The sequence below is a fragment of the Phocoena phocoena genome, chromosome 8, assembly GCF_963924675.1.
Source record: "Phocoena phocoena chromosome 8, mPhoPho1.1, whole genome shotgun sequence".
Taxonomy (NCBI): Eukaryota; Metazoa; Chordata; class Mammalia; order Artiodactyla; family Phocoenidae; genus Phocoena; species Phocoena phocoena.
In genome coordinates this window covers 101124594-101139096 of record NC_089226.1, presented here as the reverse complement: position 1 = coordinate 101139096, position 14503 = coordinate 101124594, and the positions used below count along the sequence as shown (strand labels likewise).

Below are 14503 nucleotides of genomic sequence, written 5' to 3'. Positions count from 1 at the left end.
CACCAGCGCCTTCCCTTTAGTGAGGTCAACTTTAGACCTTGGCAAAAGGGTTAGTCAGATCCCCTGGTGGGTGAAGCTAGTTAAGGCATCAGGCCAAGAAAAGAGGGGCTAGCAAGCATCTGGTCCTCCAGCCTTTTTAAAAAAAGAGTTGTTCTGGGTCTTCCCTGGCGGTCCAGTGGTTAAGACTCTGCGCATCCACTACAAGGGGCGCAGGTTCAATCCCTGGTCAGGCAACTAAGATCGCACATGCCGCGCAGCGTGGCCGAAAAAAAAACCAGACTTGTTCTTACCAAAGAAAGAAGGAGATGACACTTCCATGAGAATCAAGAACCTTTTATGGTTAGAACACACAGTCAGAAATCTGGGAGTGGCTGCTAAGCCACAAGAAGAGCCAGATGTCTTCTGAGGACAAGAAACCTTCCTTGCCTCCTCCACAGCAGCCAGACTGGGCCTCTGGACAACACGGGAAGTGTGACAGTCACACCTCCTGGATAAGGACCAAACAAGGTAGGAGGTCATGGTCCTCAGCTCACAAGCCCTGCCGAGAACAGGAAAAGCACATTGGTTAGACCCAGAGCTTGGGGCAGCCCTAAACATCGACTTCCCATCCCGAGAGGCACATGTCCTCGGTCTTCCAAGCAGACAACAGGAGAGTTTCCGTCATCTGTGGTTCAGGCATTAAATCCCATATCCCACAGACCCCTCCTCCAGGCAATGACCCTGACACTCACCCAAGTAGTCATCCATCAGGGAGCCGATAGCAAACTGCAGAAGGAAAGGTAAAAAGCAAATGAAGCCAGGGCAAGCACAGAGCTATGCTCTAACCCTCAGCCTCAGGCCTTCTGCCCACCCACTTCTCCTTCCAAGCAGAAGAGCACAACCCCCCCAGGAACTCTGGGTAGGCAGAAATCATCAGCTCTGCCTGGCAGAGGCAGGCAAGAGACTCACAATGTCATTCTTGTCCACACGGGTCCCCACAATCTTCAAGCGGATCTCATCGTCCTGCTGAATCACAATGTCCTGGGGAGGAGGGAACAGTACATTCAGACAACCCCAGGCCAGGACTCTCCCTCCGAGTGGCTCATTCTCTTGTCCCTCTCACTGACTTCTTCCTACCCACTTACCTCATCCATTGTCTTGTAACATGGTGGGTTGGAGTTAGGATCAAACTCCATCTCTGACGGGATGGACTGAAAGGAAGGTGAAACTGGGTAAGAGTACTTTAAGAGGATGCTTCAATAGATGCTCACGATACCCGTCTCCTCCTTAGACCCACCCAGTGTGCCTAGACTTACATGTCGAGAAATGAAGCAGGACATGGGCCCAATTTCTGTGAAGAGTCCAACCTAGAAGGGAAATGAGTGACCTTGCTTTTCCTTTTGTCCCCCAAAGTCTTCTAAGCTTCCTGTCCTTATCTGGTTCCTAATATCAATAATATTCTTCATGTTTCGAAACCACTCTGAAGTTTGGCATTTGTTTTCATTTCTTTCTTTTTTTCCAGCTTTCGTTTTAAGTTAAGGAAGTGTAGTGGTAAACAGCTGAGGCCTAGAACTTGTCGGAACTTGGGATTTGAACACCTGTTGGCCACATGACCTTGGCCAGTAGACAACTTCTCCAAGCTTCAGCCTGGAGAAAAAAGCACGAGGATGAAAGCACTCACCTCACAGAGTCACTGTGAGGCTTTGCACACTACCTGTCCCAGAGGAACTACTCAATCAGTGGAGGCTACTGTTGTTTTGACTATCAATAATGACTTACATACCCCTGAGTGAGGCAGAGCAAGATCACCATACCACTTGACAGGTGAGGAAGCTTGAAGCACAAAAAAGTGACGTGGCCAAAGACACAGAGTTATTAACAAGTCGAGTTGGGATCCATCCCAGATCTTCTAAGGGAGGGACCTTTCCACTACCTCCCCTGATGGTCTTACCTTGTTGACCTGAGTGACAACGGCATCCACGACCTCCCCTTTAAAGGGTCGGAAAACAATGGCCTTGTACTTAACTGGATAAAGGACAAAGCCTCGGCCTGGCTGGATCACACCAGCACCAATATTGTCGATGGTGGTGACAGCAATTACAAAGCCATACCTGCAAGGCGGATGAGAAGGAGAAAGGCACTGTGTGTGGAAAAGCCTCTAAAACCATCTGCCACAAGAGACACTGAGCCTGGGGGTAAAGGGGCGGCACAAAGGGGAAGTAGATGGCATCCCTGCCCCACAGAGCTTAATAATCAAGAGAGGAGACAGGACAATGGTCAGCATCTAAAAATGCCAAATGCTGCTCTCATAATTTCACAATAAATGTCCAAAAGGGCTGCAGTCCTTGAGCCAAGAGACCACAATCTTGGAGATGCCTCAGAATCACCTGGGAGAAACTTGTTAAAATGCATATTCCCAGGCCTTCCCCCAGAGAGTCGTGATGCTGTAGGGATGAGTTGAGGCTCAGGAACCTGTATGTTCAAAGAACACCCAAAGTTACTCTGATGCTGGAGGTCCAAGCACTCTATAGCCCTGCTCATCCTCACTCATTTACATCACCATGTGCGAGGCTCCTCTGTGCAGAGCCCAGAGACGGTCAAGTCTCAGTCCTCTTTCTTCCTCCCCCTAACTCTCAATCTGCTTTTTCCTGCTCACTCATTAATTCAACAAACCTTTAGTGAGGCCCAAGATGTGCCGTGCCAGGTCCCTGGGACAGAGAAAAGCAGCAGGATCAAAAAAGACTGTGAGCTCCACAAGGGCGGACCTCATTCTATCTTTTTCACTGCATTGTTCCCAGAGCCTGACACAGAGCCTGGCACACAGCTGGAGCTTTAGAAATGTTTGCAGAGTAAATGAATGACCAATCTTGGCTGAAGGAAGGAAGCTCCGTTATCCAGCTTCGCAGAGGGAATCGTGGGAACCCACAGCAGGAAGCATCTAACTGCCTGGGGCTCCTGGGAGAGTGAGAGGGCTCGCCAGGGTAGGTAGCTGAACCTTTCAGGATGTGTAGGAGTTGGGGAGGGGATGCAGGCACAGGGAGACGTGTGCTCACTGCTTAGGCGGCACGGAGGGCGCGACACTCACTTGCCGGTGCAGGTCCCCTCCACCTCGGTGAAGAGCTTTTGCTTCACCGTGTTGAGCAGGTTGGGGCCGAAGTAGCGTGGGTGCAGCAGGATCTCGTGCTCCAGGGAGATCTGCGGGGAAACGGGGATGGAGACCAGGCTAGGAGCGGCAGGAATGTGAGGCAAGAAGCGGCCCCTAGTCCCGGTCTGCCGCTTCTCCCCTCCTCTCGACCCTGCCCTCGCCGCCACCCCGTGCCCTGCTCACGTGATAGAACATCTTCCCGGAGGAGCCTGGACAACAGCCGGGCCTACAGCAGCGACGTCAGCGAACCTCCACACCCACCGGAAACACAGCAACTACCCCAAGCCCGCTTCCGGGACTGCCCCGGAGAAGTGGGAGGGACTCGCCTCCTCCTCGGACCCCATTGAGTCTCGTTGTCGTGGGCGGGGAATCCGTGAAGCTCCTCCTCTCTGTGCAGCCCCACAGTGGTCGAAATGCCAGGTTCGCACAAAGTATCAGTGTCCGGCGTAGACTATATGCTCAGTAAATCCTTTTAAAAGGAACTAATTGGGCTTCCCTGGTGGCGCAGTGGTTGAGAGTCCGCCGGGCGATACAGGGGACGCGGGTTCGTGCCCCAGTCCGGGAGGATCCCGCGTGCCGCGGAGCGGCTGGGCGCGTGAGCCATGGCCGCTGAGCCTGCGCGTCCGGAGCCTGTGCTCCGCAACGGGAGAGGCCACAACAGTGAGAGGCCCGCGTACAGCAAAAAAAGTAATAATAATTAATTAATTAATGAGCCATGGCATAAATAAAGCGCTTTAGCAGAATCTATTCATTCAGCAAATAGCTGAAGACTGCTTTCACATAGTAAGTATAGTAAGTAGCTGTTCTTATCTCATTTAATCCATACAGCAACCCCACCAGGCAGGCTTTGTTATTACTTCCATTTACAAAGAAGGTCCCAGGCTCAGAAGGTTGAGGTCACTCAGGATCGGGATTCAAATTCAGGATGCCTGACTCCAAGACTCTTGCATATTCAGGCATTCATTGCCTGGCTCTGGTAGTTTAGAGATGAAACCCTCAAAGTCAGAGCCCAGAAGGTAGCGCCCCCTCCAGGTGTGAAGAGAACCTCAAGTCACTGCGCTCCTCTCAACTCCCTCTCGCCCCTTCGTCCGCCCCCTTACACCCAAGGACCTAGAGAACTGGTGAGCCTTGTCTGTTCCTTCAGCTCTGCTCTCAGTTTTGTAGATTTATTTTTATTAAACTTTATTAAACTCACCTCAGTTAACCAGAGTGAGCATGCAGTCTATGCCCTGCTGGGACCCTGACTGATAAAAGGGCCATGGGAAGAAAGTCAGAAACACCATGAGACGCGGACCTATGATAAAGGCTCAGCAAGAGCAGCTGTTTCTAAAGCCCAGACAGCCTCTGGAACCTTGAGCAAACTCCCTGTTGCCTAAGTTTTTGTATGTTGTGAGAAAGCCTGACCTTCCCTCCTGCAAGAACAGAGACTTCATGCTTTCTTAGAGCTGTCACACACCAGTTTCCATTGACACTGCCCATTTCCTAGAATGATTGAGGTCACCAGTCAGCTGCTCACACTCCTTGGGGATCCCCTGCACCTGCAACCACATAAGGAAGCAGATGGCGGGACGGAGGGCAGGGCCTCAACAGCCGCGACTCCCTCCTTTCCTCTTTTCGAAGCCAGCCTCCCCGCAAAAGCAACCTTACCTGCTGACAGTGGTGTGCTGGAGCCCCCTACAAAAGCCAGCTGTTAATATTTCAGGAATTTTGCAAGCCAGTGGGTAAACACAACCATTATTAAAAAGTTAATTGTCTTGGGACTTCCCTGGTGGCTCCCAATGCTGGGGGTCCGGGTTTGATCCCTGGTGAGGGAACTAGATCCCACATGCCTCAACTAAGTCTGCATGCTGCAACTAAAAATCCTGCAAAGACCAGCGCAGCAAAAATAAATAAATAGATATTTTTAAAATGTTAACAGTAATTTAATTGTCAACTTACAATGAATGAATTATACTAAAAAACAAAGGCAGAGGTGTAGATGAAACAAGTTTGGCAATATATTGATAATCGTTGAAGCTAGATGATGGATAACGGTGGTTTCTTACACTTTTCCTACTACTTGTGAGTGTTTGAAATTGTTCATAATAAAAAGTTAGAAAAAAACAAAACTGTGATACTGTAATTTACAATAAATAAATATATATATATATATATATATATATATATATATATATATATATATATTTGGTCTTTTTCCCCGTTTCTGTCACAGAGCTCCTAAACCCTTGGAAGTGCCTAAGTGATAAGATGATGAATGTGTCTTGATATTCATAACACACCCCTTTCAACCACACACGAGTTTATGTTAATGAGGTGACTTTTGGAAAGCACCTAAACCAGGGGAAACAACCAGGTGACTGGAGGATTGGAACTTTCAGTGTCAACTCCTTGACCTGGCTAATGAAATAATCAACCCTGCCTATGTAGTGAAAATCTCCATAAAATCCCAAAAGGATGGGGTTCAGAGAGCTTGGCGTTTGTGAAGACGTATAGAACTGGGGAGAGTGGTGAGCTCGAAGAGAGCATGGAAGCTCCACGCCCTTTCCCCATCCCACACCCTAGGCATCTTTTCTATGTGGCTCTTCCTGAGTTAGGGTCTTTTATAATAAAGTGGTAATCTAGTAAGTGAAATGTTTCTTTGAGTTCTGTGAGCCACTCTAGCAAATTAATTGAACCCAAGGAGGTGGGCAGGGGTGGTCTTTGGAACCTTCAATCTATAGCCAGTCAGATGGACAGATGACAACTGGAACTTACTATTGCCATCTGAAGTGGAAGGCAGTCTTGTAGGACTGAGCCCTTAACCTGTGGAATCTGATGCTATCTCCGTGTCGACAGTGTCAGAATTGAGTTAAATCATAGGACACCCAGCTGGTGTTTGAGAATTGCTTGGAAGTGTGTGTGTGGGAGGGGGGAAACACACATTGTAATTAGAGTCAGAATCATTAGCAATAAATACTTAAAACTCATCATTTCCTATTTAACATAGTTTACTATTATCAATGCTCTTGAGGTTATTTACACCTACTGTGTCTGTGTGGTGTAAATGTTATATAATTTTCTATGTAGGTATAAGAGTTCCAGTTGCTCTGATATCCTAACCAGCACTTGGTACTGTCAGCAGGGTTTATTTATTTGTTTGCTATTCTAATAAGTGTGATAGTATCTCATGGTGGTTTTAATTTTTATTCTCCTAATGACTGAGGATGTTGAACATCTTTTCATGTACTTATTTGCCAAGAGTGATCTTTTCAAAACTCACGTCAAATCATGTCAATCCCCTACTTAGGGCCTGATGGCTTCCCAGGGCACTAGAATAAAACCATCACTCTGACCAACCAGGCAGGGGCCAGATTCAGCCAACTCTATTTTCTGCCTCTCTTCCTCTTGCTTTCTCCACTCCAGCCACATTGGCCTCCTCTCCCACCTTGAGACCAATGCGCTTGCTATTTCCTAGGCCTACAATGCTATTGGCTCTGATTTTCACCTGATGGGGGTGGGGAAGCTCCTTCTCATTTTTCAGTTATAAGCTTAATATCACCACTTCCAAGAGGCCTTCCATGACTACCCTGACTCAAGTAGCCACACCCAATCACTCTCCTATTGTACTGCTTTGTTTTATTTTCTTCATAGAACTTAGCCCTATTTAGCATCATCTTATTAATTTATATATGTGCAGATTGCCTGTTTCCCCTCAAGAAGGCCAGGGATTCCTGTCTGTTGTGTTCCTAGATGCCTAGAAGAGCCCCTGGCACACAATAGGTGCTTGGGGTCTATTTGCATCAGTGATCGAATCTCTAGCACCTAACAGTGCGCTTGGCAAATGATGGAGTTTAACAAATATGGGTTGACTGAACCTCATTCTCATATTGAATCTATTATGATCTCTTCAAGCTCCCCAGGCATGGTTTGGCCCTGATAAATCCTCCCCAAGCCCTGATCTCTTTGCCTCCAAAGTTTCAGAATCAGAGACAAGCTAGAACAGAAAGAAAATAGCAATGGAGAACAATCAGCTGAACTGAGATTCGGAGTACAAAGAAAGTCTACTAAAGGATTGTTTTATTTTACTTCTGTTGCACAATAAACCACCCCAAAACTTTGTGGCTTAAAACAACCACAGTAATTTATTTATCTCATAATCTACAGTTGGAGCAAAAGACTCAGTGGGGAAGGTGTGCTCCTGCTTCAAGCAAAGTCAGCTGGGCAGCTCAGCTGGGCACTGGAGGGTCCACTTTTTTCTTTGCGGTACGCGGGCCTCTCACTGTTGTGGCCTCTCCCGTTGCGGAGCACAGGCTCCAGACGCGCAGGCTCAGCGGTCATGGCTCACGGGCCCAGCCGCTCCGCGGCATGTGGGATCCTCCCGGACCGGGGTACGAACCCGTGTCCCCTGCATCGGCAGGCGGACTCTCAACCACTGTGCCACCAGGGAAGCCCTGGAGGATCCGCTTCTGAGAGGGTTCAATCACATGGCTGGCTAATTGAAGCTGGCTGTTAGCTGGAAGCCTGGGTGCGGCTCTGGCTGAAACACTTACAGGTGCCCTCTTCGTGTGGCCTGGGTTCTTCACAGCATGGTGGCTAGGTCCTAAGAGCAAGCATCCCAAGAGGACCAGGCGGAAGTTCTATCCATTTTTATGACTTAGCCTCAGAAGTCACACAGCATCACGTCTCTCTGAGGGTCACAATCTCTCCCGGACTCAAGGTGAGAGAACTTACCGGATGGAAGGAGCATCAATGTCATATTGTAAAAGGAGCATGTGGGAGGGAAGATCTTGTTAAGGCCACCTTGGAGAACACAATCTGCTGCGAGGATAGGTCTTACCAACCTACAGAGTAGTAGAGAGGAGCCCTTGTGATGATGTCTGTCACTTGTCTCCCAAAGATTTATACACAAGCAGCAGGTCCAGCCCCTGGAGGGCAATCTCTGAGCAAGGATCATCCATCCTAGCTGCCCCTCTCGCTGGTTCTAGGTTCCTGCTTCTGTGCCACCAGTTCATCCAACAGCTAGGATAATCCTGCCCCCAGTTGAGTCTGAATCCTCTGGTCATGGGTACAACAACCCTGAGGACCACCTGGGGGACACTCCGGGAAGACAAATCTACAAAGTGGTTAAGGGTGTGACTTTGAAGATAGGTAGACCTAGATTCAATTTCAGCTCTGCCTTTTATTAGCTTTGTGACCTTGGCCAAGTTACTTAACCAAGTCTCATAAGAACCTCAGTCTATTCTTCTGTCTAATGGGGATAAGAAAGGCTATAATGGAATTAGAGATCATATGTTTAGCACATTGCTAGCAGTTAACAACTACTAAATATATGGTAGGTATTTTTCTAATTTCTACTAATACAAAAACGCATAGAAGAAAGCTTTTCAACCTTTTTCCTTGGGGGAAAGTTACTGCAATAAGTATGAAATTTCTTTTGTTTTAGCTTTAAAATTTACATACTTTTTTTTTTCATGTGCCATGGTCTATCTATGCCAGTTTAATATGCCTATTCCCCAGGTAAAAACTTTTATCAAGAAAATCTGACTGAATGGTGCTCTAGAAAGATGTTTCCTGGCATCCTGTAGCTCTGTGTACCCCAGGGTGGGGGTATGTATTTTCCAGTTTTTTTGTTTGTTTTGTTCTTTTTTTTTTTTTTTTAATGAGAAGACTTGTTTAAATTGAAGACACTTTTTTTTTTTTTAATTTATGACTGTGTTGGGTCTTCGTTTCTATGCGAGGGCTTTCTCTAGTTGTGGCAAGCGGGGGCCACTCTTCATCGCGGTGCGCGGGCCTCTCGCTATCGCGGCCTCTCTTGTTGCGGAGCACAGGCTCCAGACGCACAGGCTCAGTAGTTGTGGCTCACGGACCCAGTTGCTCTGCGGCATGTGGGATCTTCCCAGACCAGGGCTCGAACCCGTGTCCCCTGCACTGGCAGGCAGATTCTCAACCACTGCACCACCAGGGAAGCCTTGTATATTCCAGTTTTGAGAAGCAAAACCAACAAGTTGTGCCCTGGGTGTGAGAGAGGCTAAAATCTAGCACACACTAGGCTTATTAAGCCACAGTGGCCACTAGTCTGTGTTGACCAAAGGGATTTATAGAGGTTAAAATAAATGTTATCTTTTTTTTTTTGGCTGTGCCGCATGGCATATAGGATCTTAGTTCCTCGACCAGGGATGGAACCTGTGTCCCCTGTAGTGGAAGCGTGGAGTCCTAACCACTGGACCACCAGGGAATTCCCCAAATAACTATAATTTTAAAAACCTAGGTCCAGTATGTTTAGCAACCCCAGAGTGTGTCAAGCACACAGTCTTTGTGCCCAATCTCAGATTCATCTTCATTCTGATCTCTTCTGAACCTGTAGAAACATCGCTTAAGCTTCCTGAACAGTCTGTGCTCCTCACTGCCTAGCAGCTCCACAGCCCTCTCTCCTACAAGGGTTTTCCCTCCAGTCCCCTGGCTTTAAATACCATCCATATGACGCTGATGACACTCCCAATGTATATCTCCAGCCCCAGTGTTTCCCCTGATCTTCAAGCTCACAAGTCTAACTGGCTGAGGGGAAGCTCTACCTAAAGCGTCAAAACAGAACTCTCGGGCTTCCCTGGTGGCGCAGTGGCTGGGAGTCCGCCTGCCAATGCAGGGGACACGGGTTCGAGCCCTGGTCCGGGGAGATTCCACATGCCGCGGAGCGGCTAAGCCCGTGAGCCACAACCACTGAAGCCTGTGTGCCTCGAGACGGTGCTCCACAGCAGGAGAAGCCGCCGCGATGGGAAGCCCGCGCACCGCAACGAAGAGTAACCTCTGCTCTCCGCAACTGGAGAAAGCCCGTGCACAGCAACGAAGACCCAACACAGCCAAAAATAAATAAATTTAAAAAAAAAAAAAAACAGAACTCTCCATTTTCCTATCCCATTGTCCCCATCTCAGAAAATGGCTGCCAGCCACACCATTGCTCATGAAAAGATTTTAGCCATCTTTGACTCCTTTTTCCTCTTGACTCTCATCTCCTATCCTAATTTTAGCAAATTCTGTTGACCCAGCACTTCTCCCCAGCTCCACCATCACTACCTTTGTCTAGCCACCATCATCTCTTGCAGAACAATTTGCACAGCTCTCTCCCTGCCCCCACTTTGATCCCCTATGCTCCTTTCTCCAGACTAGGCAGGATTCTTGCTTAAAAGCAAGAATCGTATCAGAACACTCCCCTGCTTAAAACCTACCAATGGCTCCCGATTATACTCAGAATAGAATACAAACTGCTCACCATGGCCAATGAAATTCCACACCCACCCATTTGTGTGAGGTCAGATTTTAATCTTCATATAATCAAAACAATATCTCATAATAGTTTGAAAACAGAAACAGATGTGAGACTCCAGCTGTCTTATATTAAGCCAGACATTAAAGAAATTGGGAAAAATGTAAAACAATGCCACTATTTTCACTACATATTTTTTTGACTTTGGAAAATAGTTATTTTTCCTAGAAAATGAAAATGTTACTTATGTCGGGGTTTTTAAAAATTAATTATTTTTGGCTGCATTGGGTCTTCGTTGCGGTGCACGGGCTTCTCGTTGCAGAGCACAGGCTCTATGCATGCTGGCTTCAGGAGTTGCAGCACGCGGGCTCAGTAGTTGTGTCTAGACAACTAGCTGTTGTCTAGGAACTCTGGAAGATCTCTTCAGAAGTAGTCACGCTCTTTATTCTCCCGCCCAGGGGCATTTTAGGGCCTTGGACCACTCCCTCCTTTCCTACCAGCTACTGCCCACTACGCTCCAGACAGAGAAGGACACTCATCTCTTGTACTGTAAGTTGCCTATAGAGTTTAGGCTAGGGACACTACGACCGCATTCGCACAGCTGCTAGTTCTCTGACACCACCACTGCTGAGCCAGGAGCCCAGAACCATCAGACTGCAAGGAGTGAGGCAGCAGGACATCTTGGAGTTTTTGACAGAGTAAGGGCCCTACAAGAAACAACTGCAGTTCAGAGGTGCAGCTATCGCCCACGGTTACAGCAGAGCCGGGTCTAAGACTCGGGCCTCCTGGGTACCACACCAGCTTGTAGATTCTCCTTTTCCCGGTCACCCAGCAACGAGGGTGACGTGCTGTCCGCTAAGACACAACGCTCTGCGCCGTGCCGGGCCTCGCGGCCCGCCTGGAGGACGTCGCACTCCTACTGCCTCAAGTAGCTGGAAAAGCTCAACCAATCCAGAGGGCTCTGAGGCAAAGAAGGAGGTTAGAAAAGGAAAAGTTTAGGACAGGAGCGCTAACCAATCGGGCGCCCACCTGCCTGAGTGACGGCCACCAGCACCCACTTGGAGACGCCGCCCCGAGCTGGGGGTACGGTTAGTGGAGAGTGAACCAATCCCTGACGAGGGAAGGCAAATTTGAGCCAATGATAACTGAGAAGGTGGGAAGGGGCGGAGCTCTCCCGGTGGCTGGTCGGTGGTGAGTGAAGAGATCAGCTTTCTCTGCTAGTTCCCACCCTCGGACTTCTTAGCCCCTGGAATGCGAGAGTGGCTCAGGGAGTTCCCGGAGTGGGGTGTAGAGGTATCGCCCGCAAAGGCCTGGGGGCGAGACTTCTAGTTGAAGGAGGTGCTGGAAGCTCCCGGGTGGGCATCGAGGAAGCGGAGGCTGCTTAGGAGGCGGGACTTCCGGGGAGGGGCTTTGTCGACAGGGCGGGGTCTGCTGCTAAGGTTAGGCCGAAGGGGCGGGGCTAAAAGTAGACCACTGGGTGTGACCTGGGAGAACGAAGGGTAGTAATTTAAGCGAGCGTCTTGGGGTCGGGACGGTGCTGCCAGAGGCTTTGGGGTGGCAAGTAATAGCTCAGAGGTGACGTTATGGTTTATGGGAGGGTCACCTGCCCTAACCCCCTGTCCTCTTTTCCCAGGGAGCCACTGGTGGCGACCTTCCTAGGGTCCCTTTCCCTTCGTGGGGTGCTATGGAGTTCCCAGAACACAGCCAGCAGCTGCTGCAGAGCCTCCGAGAGCAGCGGTCCCAGGGTTTCCTTTGTGACTGCACGGTGATGGTGGGTAGCACCCAGTTCTTGGCCCATCGGGCTGTGCTGGCCTCCTGCAGCCCATTTTTCCAGCTTTTCTACAAAGAGCGGGAACTGGACAAGAGGGATCTGGTGTGTATCCACAACGAGATTGTCACAGCTCCAGCCTTTGGGCTGCTTCTGGACTTTATGTATGCCGGCCAGCTGGTCCTGAGGGGGGATACCCCTGTGGAGGATGTGCTGGCAGCTGCCAGCTACTTGCACATGAATGATATTGTCAAGGTGTGTAAGCGGCGGCTGCAAGCCCGGGCCCTGGCAGAGGCGGATAGTACCAAGAAGGAGGAAGAAACCAACTCACAGCACTCTAATTTGGAGTTTTTGTCCAGCACTTCCCGTGGTCCCCAACCTTCGTTGGCATCTGCAGAGACATCAGGCCACTGGGGCAAAGGGGAATGGAAAGGCTCAGCAGCTCCGTCACCTACTGTCTGTCCTCCAGATGAGCCACCGATGCCGGCTGGGGCTGATACTACACAGCCTGGCGTGGAGGTTGACTCACCGCATCTGCGGGCACCTCCTCCACCAGTGGCTGATGTCTCTCTTGCCAGCCCCAGTAGCTCCACAGAAACCAACCCTGCAAACTACTTCTCTTCGGGCCTCCCAACGGTTTCAGTGGAGCCACTGGCTCCCCTTGATGTGGTTTCTGAGAATCTGAGGGTGGTGGAACCAAGGGGAACTGGAGGCCCACTGCAAGGCTTCTATCCCCCAGCTTCGGCTGCAGTCCCAGTCCCAGTCCCAGTTCCATCCCAGGCTCCAGCCCCAGCAGAAGCGGAGCTGGTCCAGGTGAAAGTAGAAGCTATCGTGATTTCCGATGAGGAGCCCGATGCCTCGGAGGAACAGCCTCGGGGTCCTGAGGGACTGTTCCCACCTGGAGGAGCAGTGTATGGTGAACAGCCCCCCCAGCCAGAGGCCTTTGAAGAGCCAAGGGCAGCAGGACTGGAGGAGGTGGGGGCCGGTGACCACTTCCTGCCGCCAGATCCTCACCTACCCTACCATTTGCTGCCAGGTCCAGGGCAGTATCATCGAGGACTGGTGACCTCACCCCTGCCTGCTCCGCCCGCCCTGCACGAGCCACTCTACCTGCCTTCCGAGTATGAAGCAGCCCCGGGAAGCTTTGGGGTTTTTACGGAGGATGTTCCCACTTGCAAGACATGCGGGAAGACCTTCTCATGTTCTTACACACTACGGCGCCATGCCACAGTGCACACGCGTGAGCGACCCTACGAGTGCCGCTACTGCCTGCGCAGCTACACGCAGTCAGGGGACCTGTACCGCCACATCCGCAAGGCTCACAATGAGGACCTGGCCAAACGCAGCAAACCGGATCCAGAGGCTGGCCCCCTCCTGGGAGTGCAGCCCATCCCTGGCTCCCCAACAGCAGACAGACAGAACAGCAGTGCTGGAGGGCCACCCAAAGATTTTGTACTTGGCCCCAAAAACTAACACGCCCTGATGCCAGGCCGGCTCTTGCCACCGTTAGGGGGCAGCACGGAAGGTGGGAAGCATCTCATTTCCCCTGCTGGGGACAGAATGAAGATTCTGCCCAGGCTGTAGGTTCCTACCCTTTTCTTTTCCCAGCCAGATAGCAGGACTTTATGGGGGCATCGCATCTCAGTCAACTCCTCACCAAGGGCACTGGGAATTTTCCTGAGGTGTAATCGCTTCTCACTCTGCGTTTGGACCCATAAAGCTAGCAGGGAAAAGTATCTCTCTGAACTGGACTTGCCTGGTTTCTTCCACAATACTGCACACCTGCTGATTCTTTCACAGCTCTCCTCCAGACCTAGGAATCTGATAACTGTACTCGGGGTAGGGGTGGGGGTCAGGTTGTTTATGAGGAAGAAAGTGGGAGAGGCAGAGGGCAGTGTAGACTTTACTTAGGAAAAGTGTACAAATTAGGGAATTTCACACAATTATGGTTTATTGTTGTAGTTGAGCTCCTCCTGTGTCCCGGGCTGTACTGGGGACTTCACATAAATACTCATTTAATCCTCAACAAGTCTATGAGGTATTATCCCTCTCCCCGCTTTTTTCCCCACAGACAAGGAAACTTGAGACTGAATAATCAACGTTAACTTGTTCTGGGTCACAGAGCTAGTTAAGGGGCAAGCCAGAATTTGAACCCTGGCTTATGACTTCAGATACCATGCTGGTTTAAAACACTGTTGAAGATGGTTAACTTTGAACTAGAAGTTGTTTTCTTTTGTGACCTTTTGAGTGTTTGGTTTTGTTGCCTTACCCCTTTCCCTCTGCTTTCCATGTAGAAAGGCCTTTGATTGACTGTTTCAACAACAGATACCTTTTGAGTGTTTGGTTTTGTTGCCTTTTTTTTTGAGTGTTG

The 14503-nt window shown here is 49.7% G+C and overlaps 2 protein-coding genes across 2 annotated transcripts; one reads left to right on the top strand and one right to left on the bottom strand.

The window, feature by feature from the left end:
• Positions 1–312: 312 nt before the first annotated feature.
• Positions 313–3356, bottom strand: POLR2G (RNA polymerase II subunit G). Its single transcript, XM_065882048.1, has 8 exons — positions 3308–3356; positions 3065–3174; positions 1931–2090; positions 1296–1346; positions 1125–1190; positions 949–1020; positions 732–765; positions 313–538 (listed from the first exon to the last, which is right to left on the bottom strand). Exons 1-8 carry the CDS (start codon positions 3317–3319, stop codon positions 525–527), a joined length of 519 nt encoding a protein of 172 aa, XP_065738120.1. The 5' UTR covers positions 3320–3356; the 3' UTR covers positions 313–524.
• An 8277-nt stretch (positions 3357–11633) lies between these two features.
• ZBTB3 (zinc finger and BTB domain containing 3) lies at positions 11634–13605 on the top strand. The gene is made up of 2 exons (XM_065883131.1): positions 11634–11719; positions 11998–13605. The coding sequence occupies exon 2, from the start codon at positions 12049–12051 to the stop codon at positions 13603–13605; it is 1557 nt and encodes a 518-aa protein (XP_065739203.1). The 5' UTR covers positions 11634–11719; positions 11998–12048.
• Positions 13606–14503: the final 898 nt, after the last annotated feature.

What these genes read in the sequence shown, in the direction of transcription:
- POLR2G (XM_065882048.1), bottom strand. An exon ending in TTGTCACTCAGGTCAACAAG is followed by an intron (nt 1,347 to 1,930) that starts GTAAGACCATCA and finishes TTTCCCTTCTAG; the next exon opens with GTTGGACTCTTCACAGAAAT. An exon ending in GTTACAAGACAATGGATGAG is followed by an intron (nt 1,021 to 1,124) that starts GTAAGTGGGTAG and finishes CCTCCTCCCCAG; the next exon opens with GACATTGTGATTCAGCAGGA.
- ZBTB3 (XM_065883131.1), top strand. Translation starts at nt 12,049, where the DNA reads ATGGAGTTCCCAGAACACAGCCAGCAGCTGCTGCAGAGCCTCCGAGAG.